Source organism: Phascolarctos cinereus, unplaced genomic scaffold (assembly GCF_003287225.1).
Source record: "Phascolarctos cinereus isolate Bilbo 61053 unplaced genomic scaffold, phaCin_HiC Scaffold_7;HRSCAF=346, whole genome shotgun sequence".
Lineage (NCBI taxonomy): Eukaryota > Metazoa > Chordata > Mammalia > Diprotodontia > Phascolarctidae > Phascolarctos > Phascolarctos cinereus.
In genome coordinates, this window is record NW_027556180.1 from 88,470,583 (window position 1) to 88,496,235 (window position 25,653).

Here is a 25,653-nt window from a genome sequence, read left to right on the forward strand (position 1 = left end):
AGCAAACCTGGATGGGTACCACCTACATCACACATTTCAGTACATTATATTATCTACCCTTTCCTCCCATTCATCCCTCTTCCAAACTTCCCCGTTACTGTCAAAAATACCACCAGCATTCCCCTCAGGTTCACAATGGCCATCCTTGACTTCTCAATGACCTTCACCCCACCTGTCAAATAAGCTACCAAATCTTGTCAGTTCTAACCTTCCACACTTCTCACTATTCATACTCACCCTTCTTTTCATTCTCTCTACTCACAAAGTCTATTTCAGGTTATCACTTGTTTACTGGATTTTGGCAATAGCTATCCCCCACACAGCTGCCAAAGTTATTTTCCTGAAGTGCACTGCATTCCCCTATTCAACAAATCACTGCCCTCTATTGACCTCAGGGGCAAATGCTATCTCACCTTCATCTCATTTTCTAAATTTCTATTTTTCCTTAAGTTTTATAAAGTACATAATTATTGGTTTAGTGCATGTATGTATTTTAAAAAGTAAATATACACAATAGATAGAGACTGGGCCTGGAATCAGGAAGATATGAGTTTAAATCTGGCCTCAGACACTAGTGGTGTGACCCTGGGCAAATCATTTAACCCCATTTGCCTCAGTTTCCTCATCTGTAAAATGAGCTGCAGAAGGAAATGGCAAACCAAACTTGTTTGCCAAGAAGACCTCCAATGAGGTCACAAAGAGTTGGACACAACTGAAACGATTTCAATAACACAAAAATTCACAAAGTGAAGAGATACACTCATTTTAATCTGACAGGGAGGGATAGATGATAAAAAAAAGTTTGGAAAACACTGGTCCAGATAATGTCTGATACCCCTCATAGCTCTATTATGATAAGATGTATCAGTTCTCAGAGCAATTTAAGTACTAAGGCCTGAACCCTTTCTTTCTTTTGCTTTCCTACATTACTATTATTGTCCTTTCAGACAGTCCCTTTTCCCTTATATTCGGAATTCTTATGCCCCAGGAGATCATATTTATTAAACAACCATATTTATGAAATGACTATTAACAAGACTTTGTCTTCTTTCACTTCAAAACTCATTGGTTTCTTTCTTGGTTTGTTTTTGTCTTTTTCAAACTGGGTCTATTTCACCTAAGCTGGAAGTATATAGCAGCCACTCACAGCTTGACCTAACCGTGGATCGGCATGAAAATTTTGACCTGTTTTTCTGACCCTAATGCTAAATCTAGTGCAGACACCTGATTGGCTTAGCGATACTGCAGCTCAGAACTCATGAGCTAGAGCAACCCACCAACCTCAGCCTCCCCAGCAGCTCCCCCTGTGCAATCACAACCCCTTCTCTACCATTAATTCCTCAAATCAGATGTTACCTGATTCTGGGTTAAAGGGAAGAGGTCCTACCGACTACTACCTGCACACCTTGAACCTTAGAGAAATCCTTGGTTTCTTTTAAGGCTATATTCACGGAAGCTTTTCTTGAGAAATGAAACAAATATTTATTAAGTGCATCATGCTAAGTATCAGGGACACAAATAGAAAAGAGACAATCTCTGCCCTCCAGTTTACATTGTAATAGAGAGAGCCAACACTTACAGAGGTTGGGGCCAGGGAATGGAGTGTTTCAAGAGTCACAGGGATGCTGTGTTGATCCACAGAGCAGCTGATCAAGAGAGTCCTTCTAACAATGGTAGAATTGGTTTAATTTCTATGCCCAGAGTAAGAGGAGGGACAAGGGGAGATGGGGCTGATGGGTGGCTGGCTGGGATGAGATGCATGGTCTGGCTTGAGGCTGCCTAGGTATAAGTGGGCTAGTTGAATCAGACCTTTGTCCCAGTCCTCCCAAACAGGAGGGGAGAGGTGCTGTTCCAGGTGGTGAGAAGCAAGGCAGCTGGAAAGATGGCTAGAGTGGTCAGCTAGATGGAATGTAAAGCATGACCTGATAGGTCTGGTCTGAGGCCAGCTATCGAGGTAGTTGAATTTGTGCTTTTCCTCTCACTGCATTATCTTTATTTACTTATTTGTGTACATGTTGTATCCACCCAACAGAATAGAGTAAGTTTGTAACTTAATTTTTTACTAAAAAAATTTTAAGGAACAAAAATCTATTTTCTCTCCCTCTCACCTCCTTTCACCCCCTCCTCCTTGAGGGGAAAAACCCTTATACCAAAGATTCACAGTTAAGTAAAAACAATTCCCACATTGTCCATGTCCAAAGTCTATTTGTCTTCATGCTGCACTGAGTCCATAGCCTCTCTGGTATTGTGGTTAATTATTGTGTTGAACAGAGTTCTTAAGTCTTTCAGGGTTGTTTTCACAATGTTATTGTATAAATTGTTTCTGGTTCTTCACTTCACTCTGCATTAGTTCATACAATTCTTCCCATGATTCTCTGAATCTGTCTTTTCTCATCATTTTTTATAGCATAATAATATTCCATGGTATACCCTAATTTGTTAAGCCGTTCCATTCCAGAGGATCACAGACTTAGCTGGGACCTCTGAAGACATCTCATCCAAGCCCCCGATTTTTAGTTAGGGAAACCAACGAGGAGGCTAAGTAGTTTTTCCAAAGATTGTGAATGGCAGTCTTTTCTTAAACCTAGCCCGCTGAATTCAAATCCAGCACACTTTGGGACAAAGGTTTTTTATGTTTTCCCCCCCTGAATTCCCCATATCTATTATATGGTAGATGCTTAAAAAATGTTTATTGAATTGAATTTGTAGTAGAAAAACAGGATTTTAAATATGATTTAATGTCTGTCCTCTTCTTCCTTCCCCCCCTAAACTGCTTGGTGTTTTAACAGCATCTTCATCATCTCTCTCCTTGCCTGGCTTATATGTTTAACAAATACTCAATACTCACCTTGATGCTGAGATAACAGACAACCCCAAAACTGCCATCACCGTTAGTGTGACGGGGGAGAGAAGCAGGTGTTTTCTCCCAATAGCTCAAATGATTATAGTTGATTTGTAAGTTGAAGAAAATAACCTTTGTGAGAACCATTTATACCAGAAATGCTGACAATTTTTAAAAAAAATCATCTTACAGGGGCTGCTAGGTGGCACAGTGGATAGAGCTCCAGCCTTGGAGTCAGGAGGGCCTGAGTTCAAATCTGGATTCAGACACTTGACACTTACTAGCTGTGTAACCTTAACCTCGATTGCCTCACCAAAAATAAAAAATCACTTTACAATATTAAACAAACCTTTTATTTCGAGGTTAAGAATCACATCTTGGGGAACAGTATTTTTTCAAAAACAGTTCTTAATTGTAAAGTTTATAACGATAAGGCTGTATAAAGCAGCATATACGTATTTTGCCACATTGATATTTCACACCAGAGATAAACTTAAAGTGATTTGTGAGTTAAAAAAAATTAACCTTTGTGTATAGAGCACTGGCCCTGGAGTCAGGAGGACCTGAGTTCAAATCTGGCCTCAAAACATAACACTTACTAGCTGTGTGACTCTGGGCAAGTCACTTAACCCCAACTGCCTCACCAAAAAAACCAAACCAAAACAAAAAAAACAAGCCACCTTTCCCGCAGAAGGAAACAATCTCTTGTGACTTGAGTTTAAATCCCTTGACGGCATCAAATGCAAGTTCAAATAAACTGATGAACTGGAGTAGAAACTCCACAAATTTGTTTCTGTTCAGTGGGCAAGATGTCCTTTTCCTCCATGATGACTCTTATTAGGAATGCCTCAAAGGAGAGTATTTCTTCTAGCAAAATGTAGGAATGCCCCAAACACACAAAAGGAGAAGAGATAACAGTATCTTGAAAATCAGTCTTTGGTTTCTGTACAGTCCATCTTCCAAGGCCCTAGATTCTTAAATACTGTTAAATAAGTGTTAATACTCTTAAATAAGTGTTATTCGTGACAACTAGCAGCTTTGTTCAAAAAAAAAGATAGATTGTATATTAATGCTGCAACATTTTTACAGTCAAATGGCTCATACAGAAAGTCTAATGAATTTTGAGGCCCTATGGTATTAATAACAGATGAACTTCTATCAACAATCTCCACAAAATCCACACAGCAATACCTAAAACACTACTATTTGACAATTGTCAAAGCCAGACAATGATCAAAAATATTAGTGAGAAGGGTATCTGGAGGACAATGACTAGTCCAGATGTACAAGCATAAAACTCACAAGGGTTTGGTTTGTCTAGCAAAAACGGCATTATTATCTATATCTACATCATATACTTTTTAGTCCAGAAAAATTTTGTACACATACAACCCTTTACTTACCTATATCCTAGATACCATGATGAATATCTGAATCGATATGACTTATCAGCTTTTCCCACAATTTAAAGGGATGGCTTTATGGACAATGTTAAATGTTCCCTGGGACAATGTGAAATGCTAAGCTCGACAGGAAAGAATATTAAAATACTTCCTATACATTTCATTAATCAAGGCTCTTTTTCGGTTGAAAGTCCCCTAAACTTAACTTTTAGTGTGCAGGTAAGCCCAAATCTCTGATCAGAGACTGGATTTCAATAAGCCTTCTGCAGGACTGAACAACAGGAAGAACGCTGTCCTTCTCTGCATCTATCCATTCATTTTCTGGGCTTCTGGCAACAGTCAGTGCAGCTTCTATAGCAGGACCAGTTTGGCTAAGTTTAGGGATGCTGGCTACACACCTGGCTGACCACATCATCACACAAATGGCTCGCGCTTTCTCTCTCTCTCTCTGTCTCTCTCTCTAGTGTTGTCTTTCTTAATACTGACAAATGTAAATAGTAGCTCACTAAAGACGAATTACCACTTTCTAAAACAGAAGACCAGTCTCAAAGACCAGAAGAACAGCCATCAGCCTTAGTGGCAGGAGTACTAACCCTGAGGAAACCACAGACCTCTGAAAGCTCAAGTCTGGCAGTTGCTGCTATGCTTCTTACACTGTCATTAAAGGTGGTACAGAACAACTTGCTGGATCTAGCGTGTCAAGGTAAGTGAGCACTTCAAAACACATAAATGTAGGAAGCACAGCCTCCCTTTGGACCTGGGGCAGGTGACAAGTGCTCCCCAGCACGAAGAGAAGAATGGTAACTGTAAGAAAGAGCTTTGTGCAGAAATATCCCTTAAAATCTAAAATATTTTACTAATCATAGTAAATCTATGTTTAATAAGCAAAGTTTCACAAAAGAAAAGTTGAATGACTCAGTGGGCTAACAGCAGGGCGGAGAATCTTTGATTCTTAACTTAGAACTCAGTTTTCCTGCCAGTAAAGAATATGCCCATAAAAGAAGTAACAAAAAAGCCAAAGATAAAATTTTCGTTTCAAACAATAATAAAGCTTTAAAATTTCATGAAGATCTTCTTCAGAATTCCTGAAAAAAGGCAGCTGTACATAAAGACTCTATCAAAAATATTTGTGGCTTATCTTGGTGAAATATTTTTAAAGACAAAAGTAAAAGGAGACCAAGGAAGCCTCTGTGTTCTAGAAGACGGAGAGAAGAAAATGTTGTACTCTGCATCTTTGTCCAGTTGACTTTTTTTTCCCCCAAAGTGAAGTTAATCTTTGATTAGTGACATTTCAGTGAAACTGCTTGTTCACTCTGTTTTAGAAAGTGGTAATTCGTCTTTAGTGAGCTACTATTTACATTTGTCAGTATTAAGAAAGACAACACTAGAGAGAGAGAGAGAGAGAGAGAGAGAGACAGAGACAGAGAGAGAGAGAGCGCGAGCCATTTGTGTGATGATGTGACCTAACAGTTCATTCCATTTATATAAGGTAGTGAAAAGCTGAAATGGAGTTTTCAATAAAAATTAATTTTCCCATTACTGATGTTAGCCCCATATGCCTTTTCCAAACCAGAACAAAGAAGCAGTGGAACAAACATGATTAATTTGTTTAAGAATATGGGTAATGGAATTTGCATCTGAAATTAGAGTTTTATGTCTAACATAGTAAGGAGAAATGTTTAAAGCATTGGTAAGTTATCTTAATACCTTCATTTGGGCAGCTGAAATTAAAGGTTGCATGAATTTCCCATTTACGTTTCTCTTATTCAGGGGATTTAGCCATCTGTAAATAAAAAGGCATCCATGACTGTTCTTTTAAATGTTTGTGAACAAACTATACAAACTTACCCCCTGACAAAACCCAAAGATGAAGACAGCTTTGTCATAAGACCTGAATGAAAAAATGATTGCTCTCCTTATCTCCAAGTAAATATGACAGACCTTATTTCTATTAAAAACGAAAACAACAATAATTTTACTTAGGAGTGATTACTGGCACAAGCAGCTGTTTAGAGGGAAATGCCCCTCAGTCTTAGATTAGAGGACCCATTGCAAATGTTTCCTTCACACACTGATCCCAAGGTAGACTGAATCATGCAGGCACAAACTGTGGTCAGAGCATGGGAAAGGATCAGCCAGCATACAGGGTGTCGGTCCTTGGCACAGGTTTAAACCTTCACAGATTTCACAGCAACACCCAGAGGTCGTTAAGCTTTTATGGCATAATAAAATAATGATGAGATGAAAAGCTCATAATAATTATTTATAGAAAAGCCCATCCCAAGAAGACGGAGCAGCCAGGGGCTCTATTGGATTCTACATATGGGCCACTATTTTCTTCTGCTTTCGCATTTTAAAGGCCACAAGAGATAATGTAGGATTTGTAGGTTTACTTGAGTATGAAAGAAGAGACTCTAAAAACAGACTAACACAAAAGAATAAAGGTAGAACAGAGAGACTGATCCTTCACTTACTTTTACTACATGGAATTATAATTCCTCCCCACCCCATCCCATTCCCCAAGAGGCAAGGAAGAAAAGGTTTGATACATTCATCTATGGCTATAGCTTTGTTTTTTCTTCCCCCTTAACCACTAGGTAAAATAACTGCTATTGTTTTAATACGGTTTTTAGTTTAAGGTAATGAATAGATTATAAAGGTAAGTTTTTAAAGAAAGAGACGCCAGATACTTCATCATTTTCTTAGTCCTTATGTTATTGATACACGTCAAGTATAGCTAGGGAATGAGTATAAAAAAGAAGCATCTTGGCCTTTAAGAACAGTCAAGGCAATGCACACTACTTTTTAAGTAGTGTTTTTTTGGTTAAAGTAAATGTAAGAAAATGCTTATTTCTAAAAATGATTGCTGCCAAGTCTCCTTTCTCTAAGCTTTAATGAGCTGTGTTTCCCAGGGCTCCAAACTACAGCTTCATGTCAACTTTGCCCCTTATGTTTATATTTGAATTTTCTTTAACATTTCTGACAGCAATGTTCTGTTTTTGACTATTAATCCCAATGCAACAGTATGTTATCATTAAATTACATTTTCTCTTCAAGGTTGAGTTTCAAAAACCAAAGATTTTATTTATACAGAAAGGCGGTATTATAATTGGCTCTCTTTTAAAATAAAATACATTTTGTATACAAATAAAAGAATATTTACATATCAAGTAAATGAATCCATAACTTCAAAGTACAGAAGTATGAAAATACACCTTGCTGTAAAGAGTAGGATACTCACATCATAAAAACATGTTGCCTTTGCCATGTGAAAAGCGGCTGTTTAGTTCTCTAGATTTCTTAATCAGAGCTTTCTTCTGGGCTTCATCAAAACGGTTGACTTTGAGATCCTGATCGCGGTCAAATGGCCTTCTCTCTTGGGGCTTATTTTTTTCTTCAGTTGTCTTGTTCTTTAATTTTTTGTGATGTATGTCCATAAGAGATTCTGATCTTTTTGAATCCTGGGGTGGAATGGAAAGCGCCATATGGGGAAAAGGAAATGAAAATCTTAGCATGACATCATAATGATAAAATCTCTTGACAAAGTATAATCATTGGATAACAGTAGTCAACATCAAAAAGAGTGGTGTCTGACTCCCTGCTGCCTTTTCAAAACCCAAAGACAGGTGGAATCTGCAGGACATAAGTTCATGAAAATTAGACACAACTTGGGACCTACATTAACTGTAAACACTGAGAAAAAGAGATCTAGGGGGGGTCAAGCAAACATTTTAATATTCCAGTGTGCAGAATTGACATTAACAAAGGAATACTAAAAAAGGGAAAAAAATTATCATAGCTTACTTTATTAGAGGCTCCTAAAATGAATAAATCAAATGATGCTAAAATTTAGATAGTATATATTCCTTAATAATACTGATAGCAGACAGTCATTACTATACTATTACATAAGAGGGAAATATGGAAAAGGTGAATGAATGGGCTAGAAAAGCCAAATTTTTATTTCAGGTCTATAAAAGACGGTGGTTTCAGAGTCAGTATATGGTCTTCAGAGACAGTCACTTAAACTCTGACAATACAAATCAGGAAAAGAAGATGTTCAAAGAAAGGTAAGAGTGATAATTACAAACTAAGAGGTTTTTGACTACAAGAAATCGAGAGACACAAATCTGAAAAACAAAAAGCCAACGTTAACTGTAACAATCAAATACATGAAGAAATAAAAGAATATATTCATCATAGGTCAATCAAGTATCTATGTACAAAATAAATTAAATACAGTCATGTACGATCTGGAAAGGACCTTGGAGATCATCTGGCCCAACTGCCTCATTTCACAGATGAGGTTAAATGTCTCCCAGTCATTCAGGTTGGATGTGGCAAAGCAAATGTGGACTTTATAATCCCAAATCCAGCAATTTTTCTACTGTACTGTTCTATTACCAAAGTAACATAATAAAGTTTAGTTTCATTTCTAGGCTATGATATACATAGCACCAAAGGTGCTAAATTTATTGGGGGGGGGGAATAATCGTAAAAATATAATAAGAAGCACCAACTCAAAAGAGAAAACAATTAGGAAAAATGTCTGGAATTTATGTGGTAGCTGTCAATTTTCAAAACAGTATGAAAAATAAGGGAAAAAATTAAAAGTTTTTATTTTCCCACATAAGCATAATTCTTCTAAGATTATATATTTGTGAATAAAGCAAGGCTCTGTAATACCTCTGCTGGTGTTCTAAACTTTACAAATTAAGAAAAGAGTAACAACCTAATGAGTTAATAAGCTATGGATTAAAAATGGAGGACCATAAATGTTTTTTTGCTAGAGTTTTGAAAGACTTAATATAGAAGCAGAAAGACTGTCTCATGTATCTGGTGCAAAGACACTTTCAAGTGTCGTACTGAGAACATAAAAGCATCTTCCTTTCAGCTTCCAAGCTAGCAGGCCTACTTTAGTAATCATTAATGTTGCAGAGAAATGCCCCCTACAGTTCTGTGTGTCAACGTAGGAAAGAAGAGCTCGATATAAGGAGATAAGATTAACTAAGATGCTAAATAAAAATCAGTTCTCAATAATCATGTAAGATGAGGCACGATAGTTCTAAATAATGAATCTTATTTGACTTTGAAGTGCAGTCAGAGATACAGACTCAATGTGAAACACATATCCTCAACCAGGGATCCCTAATTCTACTCAGCTCTGCTCTAAGACTGGCAGCCTGGCATCTGGCTGATGGCATGGGAATGGGTTGCTGTGGATAAACCACAAACTCAACAATCAGAAAGACGACCAGAGTAAACTGCCGGGAAATCCATTTTTGGCAATGGAAACCAGAGTTTCCTCGAGGGAAATAATGAAGTAAGGCTGCGGCCATTAACGACTGATCAATGACTAAAACGCTTCTTGCCTTTCTTCCTTTGGTGTCTTAGTAATGACAGAGCAAAGAGTGGGCTGCTCCTTCTGCTACAGCTGCTGTGCCTGTCTGAACTGGAGCACAGGAAGATTATCCAGCAAGATGCTCATCAAGAATGCCGTGTACACTGTAAGCAAGGGGCAAGTTTGACCAGCTATGGTTTTAAGATTTTGGTGACAACCACTGAAATGAGTATCAATGAGGAGTAAGGGAATTTTCATAAAAAATAAATGAAAAAATGTTTTGGGTTTCAACAGTCTCAATGATTTGTATCAGTTTCTTGAAGTTGGAAAGGGTTTCTTAGAAATACTAGAGAAAATAATAGAAAAGAGAAAAGACAATGAAATTCTCAATTAATCTGTTAGCGGTGATTCCTTTAGACTACTCTGGGTTTAGACTTTTACATCAAACAATTCAAATCTATTTCCCCTTTAAACAGCTCTTGAACACTGATGAAGATCTGTATAACTCTGGGAGGCTCTTAGTTTCTGAAGCTGTCTATCCCCTATAATGGAAGTTCTGACATGAGTCACTTCAATAAAATACAAACTGAAAATACACATAAAAAAGATCCTACACAAAGGGGTATTTTTTAAAAAGTCTGACATTGCCTTCAGCAGCAGTTAAAAAAAAAGGCTATAGTGATATTACCATGGAAACCAAGAGAGTTGGGTATTTTTCAAGAGAGACAGAAAGGAAAGCAGGGAAAGAGACAGGTGTACATGTGTGCATGTGTATGTGTTTGAAGGAGGGAAGATGAGAGTGAGGGTGGGTAGAAGATAGAGAAAAAGAGAGAAGTTAAGATAAAGGAGATGGGCATTTTACTTTATCACTCACATTGTATGAAGACACCTGCTCAGCCAATCTCTTATCCCTTCCTGATAATACACGGTCCTCCTCACTCTTACCCGTTTGCTTCTTTGCTTCCTGTGCCTCCTAGTGAATACAAAAAAGACGGATCATTATCAAATCATACAAGAAAAAAATAAATAAAAACAAATCAATACCAGTCATATTCAGGTTAAATTACAATAAAATACTGAATTTAGACTGGGTCTGATGATACTGCTAGATAGAAAACAGATGGGCAGAGCTAGGATATAAAGTTCTTTGTATTAGTATAATGATACTGAATGATTTTGGTGAAACAAGAGAGATGAGAATTTTGTTTTTATATTCAGGGTTTTGCTTGTAAGGCCTTTGTAATTCTACCAGCACCAAGAAATTATCTTTTAGAATCTGGTAATGTCATACATGTTTCCATAAGGATCACATCAGCTCCTTATCTATAAAATGAGGGGGTTGTTCTAAATTATTCCTACATTCTCATCCATTCTAAATTTATGATCCTAAGTAAAGCCAAGTTAGAGACACCTAGCATCACACAAGTTTTTTCCTAATCTGGGCTTTGGTGTTTAAATTAGGATGTTTCCTCCGTTATCCATCTTGGTTACTGAATGAATAAATTAAAAAGCATTTACTAAGTATTTATTCTGTGCAGAGCAGTATGCTTCAGTGCTGGGGATACAAAAGGAAGAACATTCCTTTGGGGGAGATGACACAGAGAGGCTTCATTTGCAAGCCAGAAGGAAAGCTCTGGGGGTCCTTCCCAATCTCTTGTGTTTTGAGAGGCAGCTAGCTGCCAGGTCCCGACTCTACAAGAGCTGCTGGATAATGGTTGCTGGGGATGGCCATAAGCAGTGCATGAAATTAAAAAACATTACTAACACTTATCCTTTCTCATCTTTTCAAGATGCCCTGACTTTCCCAAATTTTCTAAGATGGACGATGACACAAAACGTTTCCGCTCCTCTCAAATTTTTTTCTTCGGTTTCTGGTCTTTTAATTAGGAATGCTTAAATGTCCTCTATTTTGTTAAATATCCATTTTTTCCCCTGAAAGATTATATTCAATTTTGCTGCGTAGGTGATTCTTGGTTGTAATTCTAACTCCTTTGCCTTCTGGTATATCATAGTCCAAGCCCTCTGGTTCTTTAATGTAAAAGCTGCCAAATCCTGTGTAATCCTGACTGTAGCTCCATGATGTTTGAATTGTTTCTTTTTGGCTGCTTGCAATACTTTCTCCTTAATCTGGGAGCTCTGGAATTTGGCTATGATGTGCCTAGGATTTTTATTTTGAGATCTTTCAGGCAGCGACTGGTGGATTCTTTCAATCTCTATTTTGCCCTCTGGCTCTAATATATCAGGGTAGTTTTCTTTCATAATTTCTTGATGTTGTCCAGGCTTTTTTTTTCTTTTAATCATGGCTTTCAGGTAGTCCAATAATTCTTATATTATCTCTCCTGGATCTATTTTCTAGGTCAGTTGTTTTTCCAGTAAGAAATTTCACATTTTCTTCCATTCTTTTTTTAAATTTTATTTTATTGTATTTTGATGTCTCATAGAGTCATTAGTTTCCATTCAATTCTACTTTTTAAGAAATTATTTTTTTCAGTGAGTTGTTGTACTTCCTTTTCCATTTAATTCCATTTTTTAGGGAGTTATTCTCCTCAGCAAATTTTTATATCTTTTCCCATTCTATTTACTCTTTTTTTTCATGTATTAGTCTCATTTCTTTTCTCAATTTTCCTTCTACTTTTCTAATTTGCTTTTGAAAATCCAGAAATTCTTTCTGGGCCTGAGACCAAATTACATTTTTCTTTGAGGCTTCACATGTGGCCATTTTGACACTATTGTCTTCTTCTAAGTTTATGCCTCGATCCTCCTGATCACCATAACTTTCTGTAGTCAAGCTCTTTTTTTTGGCTCATTTTTTTCCTGTCTTTTTTTTGTGTGCGTGTGACTTGGTGTTTTTTACATAAGAGTCGGTCTCTGGTCCTGCACTGTCCTGTCTTTTTGTGTTCAGGCTCTGGGTCTTACTGTTGACTTTAGGGCTTAGCTGCTTGCTTTCTCTGGAGGGTAGGCATCCCTTCTGGCTTGCACTGGGGGTGGGGGTGGGACCTCCCTGTTGGCCTCCCCTGGGTATAGATAGGGTTTAGCTGCTGGCCTGTTCTAGGGGTGGGGCCTTACTGCTAGGTTGCTATGGTAACAGAGTCTTTCTGGTGGCTGGCCCTAGAGGAGGGATCTTGTTGGTCATGTGCCGGATGGGTGGGGTCCTACTGTTGGGTTGCTATGGAAACAAGGTCTATCTGCTGGTAGGTCCCAGGGGCAGGGTCACAAGTTGCTAAGCTTCACATGCTCACATGCCTAGGAGGTTGCTGGCCTGCAGGAGGGTGGGGCCTCACTGGTGGTCTGGCTGTAGGACCCCTGCTGTGAAGCTGGCTGCTGCTGCTCTTGGACCTGGCTTCCCTCCCAACTCCAGTGAGACAGACCTTCCCTGCCATGCTGGTAAACTCCTCCCCTGCTCCTAGATCAATTCTGAGGTGGTATTCTAGTTGTCTGGAGGGGAATCTGGGAGGGCTTCAGAGGTTTCCTTCTTCATTCTGCCATCTTGGCAACGGGAAGTACCCATAAAACAGATTTATAGAAAAAAAAAATAAAGCCAGATCATCTTGAGAATATCTAAGAATGAAACATGAAGGAGGAAGCAAAAAAAAAAAATGGTTAAGACATGTCAAGATTCCTTTAAACAATTTTCTCCATCAATGACAATGGAGCTGCCACATTTGGACTCCACTCTAACCCTGATGTGTGACGTGAGGTGAAGAGGGAGAAATGGAATTGAGGCAAACAAAGCTAGGAAGAGCAGCTGGGCCAGAACAAGACTACGCAGAGGAGGTGCTGGAAGTGGCGAGTGTTTTACATAAAAGATAAGAGGATCCAAATGTCTGAGGGGAAAAAGAAATCACCTAAGCTTTTACAACCGAGAAAAGGCAACTGATAAAATATCACCACTTATATGCATATGCTTACTTTTTCATTTATATAAAATCTTTATGAGAATAATCTACATGTAAACCAAGAAGTTGGATGAAGGTATGACAGGGAATCAGGCAGACTTTTACAAACAATATCAGATGGTCACACTTATCCACTGAAAGGGCCTTACTTACTGAGTGCTTGATTTGGTACAGCAAAATGCCCCCAACCCAACGTCTCTCCTCCCAGTAAAGATGCTCTTGTGCATATGCTAAGACCACATAAGATTCCTCGAAAGATTACTCTGCCGAATGTCCCTCTGATTCTGAATATCAAACAGGGATATGTATGCTTGCCAAAGGCGTTTGCCTGCCTCACAGAGAGAGCCCATCACAGAGTCCAAACTGAAGGATTCCCTCTAGATGAGGGTTCTGTTTGTAGATGACTGCATATTGATTACATTAAGTGCCAGTACATTGCAGAATCTCCTAGATGAGATCCATAGCCACTCGAGACTCTAACCGTCTACACTGGAAAAGCCAAGTGGGTAAAAATTCATATTGTCTAGACCAGGGTCTCGAGGCCACATGTGGCCTTCTAGGTCCTCAGGTGTGGCCTTTTCACTGAGTCCAAGTTTACAGAACAAATGCTTTTATTAAGGGGATTTGTTCTGTGAAGTTTGGATTCAGTCAAAGGGCTGCACTTGAGGACCTAGAAGGCAACATATGGCTAGACCACCCCTGGTCTAGACTATGATATGCAATTCAAAGGACGGCCCACAGGTTGCCCCATCAATATATAACTTGGACAGACAGAGTGAATAGAGCTGAGTACTGACTAGGAGGAAGAGAAACGGCTGGATTGTATTTGGGTAATTGTGTAGTACTTTTAATGACCTGTCATTGTATTATGCAATTAAATTATACTACACAAAGTACTGAAATGACAGTATTTTAATGAGCTTCTTACTGAAACAAAGGCCCATATTTTTAATACCAATATTTTTCCAGTCTGAATAATGAATAATGGGATATCACAATCTCTGAAGAATAAATACCATGAGTCACCCAAAATGCCACGGAGAAGTGCATGGTGCATACAAGCACACCATGGTCTATTACCAGAGAAGAGCTGTTCAGAAGAAGCAGTGCAGAAGAAATTAGAAAGTTGTGGACTGGTCCTGTAGCAAGTCTGAGAGGGAAATGATGGAAAGTCTGAATGGGATGTAGTCCCTAAGTAACATCAACAGACTTAGGAATGGGGCCCTGAGTACAACTAATGGGCTGCTTGTGGCAGATTTATCAGAGAACAGACAGGAGCTGTACAGGATGAAAAGACATGGACAGATGAGCTGTCATTGGTATTGTTGGCTGGAGGTACCCACATTGATGGATCAAAGACTCCTGGAAGTACTGAAAAGTAGGGAAACAACGCACCCCCCCCCCAGATTATATACAGATTGTTGAGTAGTTTTAGAGAGGGAGTAGGGGACAGAGAGCTGGCCCTGGATCCAGAAAGATGTGGGTTAAAGTCCTGCCTCTGAAACATACTAGGTATGTTACCTAACCTCTTAAATGTTCCAGTGGCTTCAAACTCAAATAGAAACTTAACCCTGAGAGGCAGAGCCCCATACTGACTTAGAAAACCCCAATTAACATTGTCTATGTTGTACTGTATTGAATAACAGTCACCTGACTGAATGTCACCGAATTGTTAGCTTTGTTCAAGACTGATCCAGACTGATAGGAAGCCAGTTTTCTGCTCACATGACTGGGGCCAGCAGGCAGCAACAGGCAGCTCTTAAGTATTTAATTCCTCAGATGGGGGTGTAAAGATGCTGCTCTTTCCTGTCCTGCCTCGGACCTCTCTAGCTGCTGCTTCTGTCTCCTTTACTTAAAGTGGGCATTCCCAGGTGCTCATCTGAGCATCTCCTCTTCTTTGTTCCTATACCTCCTCCCTTAACAACTGAATTAGATTCCAAGGCATCTATGCCATGAAGTCACGCCTCAATTTCTTTCTCCTGGACTCTCTCAAAGCACTCGACCTCCCCCCCAACCTCCAGCTGCCATAAGGCCTCTCTCTACCCAGCTATCTCACAAGTACTTCAATTCAACATCCTTAAAGACTAAGCATATTTTCCTTTCCTAATAACTAATATTTCTCCTTCTGACTTCACTATTTTTGTCATTCAATTCAAGAAACATTTATTAAGGGCCTATGCTGCACTATACACTGAGGATAAAAAAAATCTAAGTCAAATATTCCCTGTCTTCCAGAAGCTTACATTCCTATGAAGTCACAGGTCCAGATCTGTGTGCATAAAAACACAAGAAAAGCTATGATAGGACAAAGCCCTCCAGGAAAACAAAGGAGAGAGAACACTTGAAGCTGGGGGAGGCTTCAGGGAAACAGCCCCTAAGGGAGGGAGGAAGAAAGACGTTCTAGGCATGGCAGATAGATGGCAAGTCATATCTGGGGAACATTTGAGAGTTTGACTGGAACAGAGGAATGTGAAACAAAGTTGAAGAGGTAACTGCAGTAAGACCATGGAGAGCCTTGAATACTGGACAAAGGAGTTCGCATTTGATCTCAGAAGCAGCAAGAAGATAGTGTAAGCTTTTGAATTTGGGAGTGACCTGGTCAGACCCATATCATACGAAGATCACTACAGATTACTAGCCATTATCACAAATTAATAGTATATTTGACCCTTTTTTCTCGCTCACACCTCTTGAGTAAAATTTGTCTTATGTATTATTATATGGAAAATCTGTATGCCTAGGGTAAATGAAATCATGCTTACCTTAGCTTTTCTTTCTTTGTCGGCCGGAGTATCCGTCCAAACCGATCGATCGCCAGATTTGTCATCAGCTCTTCTCTTGAAAGTTCTTGGGCCAAGACCAAAACCTTTCAGTTCTGGAGGGAGCTCGGTCATCCATGATTCCCTTGTAACTGGTCTGGACCCATCCTTCATTAGATATTTAATTAAAAAAAAACATAAGAATATACATAACATTTTATATCAATTAGTATACTTTTCGACTGATATTTTTGACAAAATTGTTGTCAGTTAATATTCAACCAGTGAGGAGTAACTGGACTGCTAAATTTACAACCAAGTATTACTTAGGCACCAAAGAGATATTTAAAACACTTACATCATCTCCTTTGGTGAGTTTTTCTTTCATTCTTTGAGCTCTCCATTCAAATTCTTTAGTTACACTATAATCAACTGGTCCTTTTGTAGGCATTGGTCCAATGATGGCCTCTTCATCTTCACTACTCTCAGTTCCCTTTAAAAGCAAAACATAATTACTACATTAAATAAGTTAGAAGGATCAGTAGTATTAAAAACAAAGGAAGGGCAGCTAGGTGGCACAGTGGATAGCGCACTGGCCCTGGAGTCAGGAGGACCCGAGTTCAAATCCCTGGCCTCAGACACTTAACACTTACTAGCTATGTGACCTCGGGCAAGTCCCTTAACCCCACTGCCTAGCAACGCCCCCCCCCCAAAACAAAACAACAAATGAAGTTTCTAAATTATAGTTTTACTTACACCAACTGCCTAGCACCATAAGTACCATCAAAAAATATTTGTCAATCATATAACTAAGTGCTAAGTGCCATAAGACGAGATCATAACTACCTTTTAAAATGAGATAATGAATGTAAAGTGTTATATAAGAAATAATAATAGCTATCATTATTGGCATGTAAAAGGTCTTTAGCCATATTCTCTACTGCCTAGGCTATCAACTGTACAATAAGGTAGATGTACATTAGGGGGTCTGGGAAGCAGAATTAATTTTTATTGGTCAACAGGAGCACAATTCAGTACAGTTAATGAAAAAAAAATGTAGTATCAGAGTTAATGGAGACAATAGATCTGAGAGTTAATGCAGTTTTCCAAAACTTCAAATGGGTGTAGTACATGCCCTAGTAGAGTCTATGTATTTTTATAACTGAACCCAATTTATCTTCATTGAATAAGTTTTGGAAAGAACACTCACAAGTATGATACTTTGCTCTGTGTCACTTACAACAAATCTGGGATTGCAGAAAGAACACGGAATTGAAATTTTTAAAAAATTCCAGTTACGTATTCTAGCTCTCCAATAAGTAACCTACTGTGTGATCTTAGGTCAGTGACTTAAACTCTCTGGGACTTAGACTAATCATCTGTACAATGGGGGAGCTGAATAAGCTGCCACTGAGCTAGATGCTGCTGCTTTCAGTTCTGTGTACAGAAATAAATGATAGTGCTTCCCTCCTGTTTTACCTGCCCCAAGGTAGCAAATAGTATTAAAAGTAGCAGTCGCTCAATCTCATTAGAGATTTTTCACTTGGCGAACTGGTAATTAGGATTTTAGTGGAGGTGGTTCCTTAGTTCCTACTCACTCCACCATTTCCCTAGAAATGCACTGCCAACATTCTTGTACAAATAGTCCATGATTGGATTTTTGCATTTTCCATCTTCTCCCTATTCACTCTACCCTTAATTTGGTTTTGGCCTTCTCGAGTCTACTGAAAACTGCACTCTTGAGTGTCCACTATGACCAACAGTCCCTCCTCAGTCCTCATTCTCCTAGATATCTTTATGGTAATTGATACTGTTGACTCTTCTCTTCCTTGGCTTCCATGATAGTTCCCTAATAGAGGGGACAGAACCTTGGACTTGAGTTAGAAGACACAGGTTCTAATTCTGAAGGCCACTAATGAGCCACGAAATCTTGGGCAAGTTATGTTATGTCTCTAAGCCTGTTTCTTCGTTTCTAAAATGAGGGGGTTGGATTAGTTATCTCTAAGAGCCCTTCCAGCTATAAAGATCTATAGTTCTACTATTCTACTTCTTCTCCTAGCTTTGTAACTACACCTTGTCTCTCTCACTAGCTTTTCCTTCTCTTTTCCCTTAAATGTGGCCAGTCTCCAAGTTTTGGTTCGTAGACGTCCACTTTTCTCGATATTCTGTTTCTTAAAGATTTAATCCATCCTACTCTCATTTCTCTGTGTATGACTACCAAATCTATATATTTATGGCCTTGATGTCTTACTTCATTTCCAGACTTACTCATCCCAAATGTTTTTATGTGTCGTTAAATTTATAATGTTAAATTTAATGCAACTAAAACTCAACTCCTAATTTCCTCCTCTGAAAGTAGTTTCCAAACTGTACTTTTCTATTTTTGTTTTCCCCTACCTCTAATCCTCAGTCATCTTTGATGCCTCCCTCTTCTCCATTATGCCCATGTTATCTTAAAAGAATGGAAATATATATATATATATGATACAATGTATCAAATGGCATCAAGTTCCACAATAATGTATTGCATTATATCAAGCACCACAACAATTTTGTAGACATTTATATCTTCCATTTAAAACTGTTTTCTTCCTTTTGCTTATACATAAATGTCTACATAGGCTTGTGTGGGAAAGACATTCTCCAATTCATTACTCCAAATAAGTATTAAATAACAACAGCTCCATAAAATCTTTCATTAGACTATTTTGGGTTTCATTCCTGAAATGATCTTTCAGACCACGTCTTCTTTACTCTTTCTCTTCCTTCCCCGAATAAGCCAATCAAGTGTAAAGATTTAAGTTTCTGAGATAAAAATTCATTATTTTGCAAAAACTGGAAAGCAATCTGGCTGAAACTGGGCATAGATCAATATCTTATACCATATACCAAGATAAGATCAAAATGGGATATGTGGATTTAAAGGAAGATATTACAAGAAAATTTGAAGAACATGGACTATATTATCTATCAGACTTATGGATAGGCAAACAATTTATAAATAAACAACAGAGCAGCATGAGGTATAAAATGGGTAATTTCAATTACATTAAATTAAAAAGGTTTTGTGCAAATAAAATGCAGCAAGATCAGAAGGAGAGAAAATTGGGAAAAAATTTTTATAAACACATTCTCAGATAAAGGTCTCATCTCAAACATATAAAAGAACTTTGTCAAATCTATAAGAATACAAGTATTCCTTAACTGATAAATGGTCAAAGGATATGAACAGGCAGTTTTCCAAGGAAGAAATCAAAACAATTTACAGTCATAAAAAAGTGCTCTAAATCATTACTGATTAGAGAAATGCAAATTCAAACAACCTTGAGATATCATATAATACCTACCAGATTGGCTAAAATAATTGAAGGTGAAAGCAACAAATGTTGGAGGGGATGTGGAAAAACTAGGACAAAATTTATTGTGGGAAAACTGTGAACTGCTCCAACCACTTAGGAGAGAAATCTGGAATTGTGCCCTAAGAGTTACTAAACCACCTATACCCTTTGACCCAGCAATACCGCCACTAGGTCTGTTTCCCAAGATGATGAGGGAAAAAGGAAAAGAACCTGTATGTTCTAAAATATTTATAGCAGCCCTCTTCATTGTGGCAAAGAACTGGAAATTGTGGGGATGCCTCTGAATTGGGGAATGGCTGAACAAACTGTAGTATATGACCATGATGGAATACTATTGTGTTGTAAGAAATGATGAGCTTGATGATCTCAGCAAAACATGGAAAGCATTGCATGAAATAATGAAGAGTACAATGAGCAGAACCAAGACAACATCGTATATAGTGATAATATTAAGAACAATTCTTAGTGACTAAGTCATTTTGACTATTATAAATACAAAGTTACTATAAAGGACATATGAAGGAAGATACTATCTGTCTCTGGAGAAAGAACTGATAAATAGATGTACAGAATGGTTTTACACACACACACACACACACACACACACACACACACACCCTTGTGTTTAATGGTAGCTATCTCTAGGGCAGGGGAAGGATGAGAGAGGGAAGAAAAAAAGGAAAAAAAGAAAGTTACATAACTTCATTACATATTTTAAAAAACAGCAAGTTGTACTTAATAGATTTGCAGTTTCACGTACAATCATCTTTTCCCCTATTCTACTATGCTATGAAAATGCTTGTTTTATTTCCTAAGTTCAGAATAAAATAAGTAAAATAAAATAAAAAATGTCAAATGCTGGAGAGAAATGAAAAAAGCAGGGGACTGAGAGAAGGCCATTTGATCTAGTGAGAGCAAAGTCAGAGAGCCAAGTGATGAGGTCGGAAGCCAAAAGGCCAAGAGCTAAAGAGTGAGTGAGAGGGGAAAAAAAAAGGAAACGTGGTACAGACAGTTTTTTATACAAGTTTCTTTGCAAAAGGGAGGAGAAATAAAGGATGACACATTGAGGGGATGGCAGGGGCTATTAACATTCTGTCAGGATTAGAAATTTTGTAGTTTTCGATTCTTGAAGTAGAATCCACGTGGGTGATGTGAGATGAGGTCATGAGAGTTGAGGCCACTGAGTAACTGGGAGGTTAGAATGCTTAAGAGAACAACAACATGGATCTTGGAAGATCCTTGGCATAAGGGCCAGAGTTAAGGTGGAGAGGAAACCTGGGAGCCAGGTGCTAAGTTTCTTGGGAAAGGAGGGAGAATGCTTTGGGGAGCTGAAAAGAACTGTTGCTAGGACCTAGATGGGGTGATAAATTCTAATAAGAAATTATAATCACCTATGTAGAAAGATCCCTCCATTGGGAGTCAGAAGATGTCAATTTTAGTCCACACTGTGCCATGGAGGTGATACTAGCCTTGGGCAAGTTACTTAACCTATGAGGGTTTCAGTTTCCTTATCCTTAAAATGAAAAGCTGAGATTGGAGGTATCAAACACGTGGTCCACAATCCTCTCATGTGCAGCCTGACCCAGATTAAAATGTAGTCTCTTGTCCTATCTGTTCCAAAGGGCACAGGAATATCGTCACAGTGCCCCTCCTCTGCCTCATGGGAGACATACACACATTAATAAACAAAGAAAACACTGGTCACTCAGAGACAAAAAAAGCACACTATGGAGCAATGAGATGATTTTTCTCCTTCCCTGCCATCTGCTGAAGATGGCTGCTACAGAAAATCTTTAAAAACATCTTTGGTGGACAATGGCTACCACCTTAAATCTTTTTTAACTAATCAACTAGTAATTCAATTAACTTCTAATTCTGAAAAACAGCTTTATCTCTTGCCCCATAAAGACAAAAGCATATATAATAATATCTAGTAAGTTCTAGGCCTATGAATATATTTTAGAGAAAGGCAGCCATGAAGATGCTCAATTAAAATTTAGTTCTCATTGCCAAAAATTCCTCTAAGCACAGAAAATCTATGCTGTCCCTTTCTAAGGTCTATTAATGCTACTCACTTTCCTTCTTATGTTCTCCATATTGCTATAAACACTATCTTTGCAGGAAATACACTGAATTTCCCCCCAAAATTAAAAAGGGCCACAGAAAAATCTGTCTTCTTTCCAATTACGTCAGGCCCAGTGCCTTATGTACTTTGTCCAAATATCGATTTGTTTGGCTGAACATGTGAAGAAGGGGACCCAAATACAATAAGGAAAGTCTATGTATTGCTAAATTAAACAAGCATTTCAGAAGAGCCATATTTAGCAACATTTGCTAAAGGTCACAAAAGCAATAAATTGACAAAAGCTCCCTGCAATTTTATGGGGCACTTTTCCCAAAGCTGTGATGAAACAAAGTGAATCCTGAGTATTCAAAATTCTATCTTAAGGCAGGATTCCCCATATAGAAAAAAAAAATTACCACTATATTTAGAGGGGGGAAAAAAGAAACTAAGTATATCATGTGGCCTGCAACCATGCTAATTATTTTATGTCTTTCCTGCAGCATGGACTACAATGAACCATACATAACACATTTGAATGTTGACTGACTCTATTGAAAGTAAAATTACTTTAAAATTCCTGCAGCAAAACTGTTTCCCAATAGGAATAATTTTCTTTCAATTTGCTCTATAGTCCTTGATGAATAATAAGTGGAGTAATTTTCTTTTTTACAACATACTGACAACCTGACTTTCATGGTGCTCACAATCATGAATATAGCTGATGCTTAATAAATATTTGCTGAATGAATGAACCAAGAATTTTTCAATAAGAAGATAACTAGTCATTATTTACTAATTAACCATACTTCAACCAAGTATTATAAGATGTCACAGCATCATTCTTCATAGAGACCCTGACAAAAAAGAATGCAAGAGTTGGAAAAATGAATATATTGTCAAAAATCACCCACCAAAGAAAGCCTGTGATAATTATCACAGTCTCATAATTTTTTTCTGAATCCTAGTGTCAGCAGTAGTCTTTCCTGCTTGTTTCACAACGCTGGTAAAATCAGTGATGTATTATATATATATTTAGAGTAGGAGTTTGTATTTGGTTGTAAATCATACAAATAATTGACACTGCTTCCCTTTCACTTCATCCTCCAATAAAAAAAAAGTAGCAGCAGCTAGCAGAAACATTAATAAACAATGAAATATAGCACAAATAAAAGAAGCAAGAAGAGAGGATAGAAAAGTCAAACAAATCATAAAAAAAATCCTAATTCTACAAAGGTATATTAGATCCTTTTGAGATGAAAAACTTTTTTAAAAATAATATTTTATTTTTTCTAATTACATGTAAAAAACAATTTTTAACATTTTTTAAAAAAAGTTTTGAGTTCCAAATTCTATCCTTCCCTTCCCTGCCCCCTCCTTGAGATGGTAAGCAATCTGATACAGGTTATACATGTAATAGCATGTAAAACATTTTCATATTAGTCATTTTGTTCAAGAAAACTCTAACAAAAAAGAAAGAAAGGAAGAAGGAAGAAAGGAAGAGTATGCTTCAGTCTGTATTCAGACAACATCGATTCTTTCTCTGGAGGTGGATAGCATTTTTTCTCATGAGTCCTTTGGGATTGTTATGGATCACTGTATTGCTGAGAACAGCCAACTCTTTCACAGATCTTTATTGTACAAATATTGCTATTACTGTGTATAATGTTCTCCTGGTTCTGCTCACTTCACTTTGTATCAATTCATCTATGTCTTTCCACTTTTTTTGAAATCATCTTGTTCATCATTTCTCATAGCACAATTATATCCCATCACAATCACATACCACAACTTGTTCAGCCATTCCCCAATTGATTGGCATCTCCTCAATTTCCAATTCTTTGCCACCACAAAAGGAACTGCTATAAATAATTTTGTTCAATCAGGATCTTTTCCTTTTTTTTTTTTAATCTCTTTGGGATACAGACCTAGCAGTGGTACTGCTGAAGCAGAGTTTTGTAGCTCTTTGGGCATAGTTCCAAAACAAAAACTCCTTATTTGTCTCAAATAGTTTTGAAATTAACTGTTCTTTAAATGTCTGGTAGAATTTCCTTGTGAATCCATCTGGCCATGGGGACTTTTTCTTAGGGAGTTCATTGCTGGCTTGTTTAATTTCTTTTTCTGAGATGGGGTTATTTAAGTATTTTATTTCCTCTTCTGGTAAGCTCGGCAATTTATAATTTTTGTAAATATTAACTGAAAAACTTTTAAATGTATAGTAACTCTTTTCTATGCTCTCTATGTTGGAATGGTCACACTATCTCATGTTATATTTAAAGGGCCCATGAATAGAAGTGCTAAGGACATTTTGAATCTAAATACAAGGTACATTAGTAAGTCAAGAATTAAATCAGGCAATTATGGGTTTAACATTGCCAGAGTTCAGCAACCCTCCGGTGCAGGCTGGCCATTCAGCCAAGAACTGGTCAAGTATATTGCAATGCATGAGTTAACAGATACTATCAAGAGCTCTCATAGCTCCTTGAAAATTTCATCAAGCAGAATAAATGATGTGAGGACTAAAAGAAATAGGGACATCTCTCCAGCATGGCTGAACTCCTTTACGTTGGTCTAGCTAAGCATGTCCCTCTCTCTATTCTTGGCTAGTAATCCTAGTGAAAGCACCAAGGACTTGTTTTAGCCCTTCGGGGCCATCTCCACACCACAATGCCTGTGCTCTGGCCAGTATCCTCATCTTCTTTCCCACTAGAACCTTCGACTCTGCCCCTGGGGACAACACACTATGGGTGAATTTTCACTGTATCTTGCCCAGGAGCAGGCTTTCACCCTGCTTCCCAGGTGCTTCTGCGCTATGCTGCTGCTGCATGCTCTCCTCTTCCAACTCTACCTGTGGTCCATACATAGACGGAAGGAACTATCCACTATTTTGCTTGCATTTGTATACTCAACACTCAACACAAATCGCTTAATAAATGTGCTCTTCCCCACCTCTTTTCTCTCCATTCTCGTCCCCCTCCCTTCCCCTCTCTGTCTCTTCCCCCTCTCCCCTTCCTTTCCTTCTGCTCTTTGTCTTAATTTCTCTGCTGCTACACAGCTGGGGCTACGTCATTTACCGGCATCTTTGCTTTAAGTCATAGAACATCAGGAGAATGACTAAGAATTGGACAAGAAGCTAGAGAATTGTCTCCTACCTAAGAAGTGACTTCCTACCTTGGGATGAAAGGAACAAGAGGGATGAGGGCCATCTTCTCTTTTCAATTTGGTACTCACCCTAACAATGTAGGCAACCATTACCCAGACCTGGCCATTCAGAATTCAGTTATCTGTGGACAGTTTTAGGTACCCATAAAAATGGGTATCCTGTTCTTTTCTTTTCTTTTTTTTTTTCAGCCAAAGACAAGCTTTATTAAAGATTCGCCATACTGGCCAGACTCTTAGGGAATCTAAACATCTGTGAGCTACTGGCTAGGTTTTAAGAACCTGAGCCTATTCTGTCATTTTCTAGAATGATCTAGTTCACTGGTGTCAAACTCAACTAGAAATGGATCCCTGGGAGTACATATTGACTTACAAAACCATAAATATTATCTATGTGGTGTTATATATATTTTTTATTTTGTTGAACATTTCACAATTACATTTTAATCTGATTCAGCCAGCACTAAGAATTTTGTGGCCACAAGTGTGATATCTCTGATCTACTTTATTCCAATGGTTTCAAGTAGAACTCTATCTTTTTGTATAGAACTCTTCTACACTCTTAAATTATTATTTAAGTCTTTTATTGTTATTTAACTTTTTCTATCTTTTCATCTCCCCAGCTCAATTATAAGATCTTTAAGGGCAAAGAAGATACCTTTAAATTTTTTTTTGGCTTTTATTTGATATAGGTCTCTAGCCTATATTTAAAGATAGTCAAAGAAGGAGATTTTACAACTTCCTTTGTAACCCATTACAGTATTTAATAATCTATTCAGAAATTCTATCTTATCTTTATTCTAAATCATTCCTGTTAAATATACAGATCTAG

At 37.9% G+C, this 25,653-nt stretch overlaps 1 protein-coding gene across 2 annotated transcripts in view; it reads right to left on the reverse strand.

Moving 5' to 3' along the window:
• Positions 1 to 3,172: 3,172 nt before the first annotated feature.
• Positions 3,173 to 25,653, reverse strand: part of GPALPP1 (GPALPP motifs containing 1) — a 39,303-nt gene continuing 16,822 nt past the window's right edge. The window contains exons 5-9 of one of the 2 annotated variants that reach the window (XM_020971503.2): positions 16,600 to 16,734; positions 16,245 to 16,409; positions 10,461 to 10,559; positions 7,487 to 7,706; positions 3,173 to 6,028 (exon numbers count right to left, since the gene is read on the reverse strand). In XM_020971503.2, coding sequence (XP_020827162.1) covers positions 7,488 to 7,706; positions 10,461 to 10,559; positions 16,245 to 16,409; positions 16,600 to 16,734 — 618 coding nt within the window. In that variant the 3' untranslated portion in view covers positions 3,173 to 6,028; position 7,487. Of the gene's footprint in view, positions 6,029 to 7,303; positions 7,707 to 10,460; positions 10,560 to 16,244; positions 16,410 to 16,599; positions 16,735 to 25,653 lie in introns of those variants that run through there. The other variant, XM_020971498.1, reaches the window with a different exon arrangement.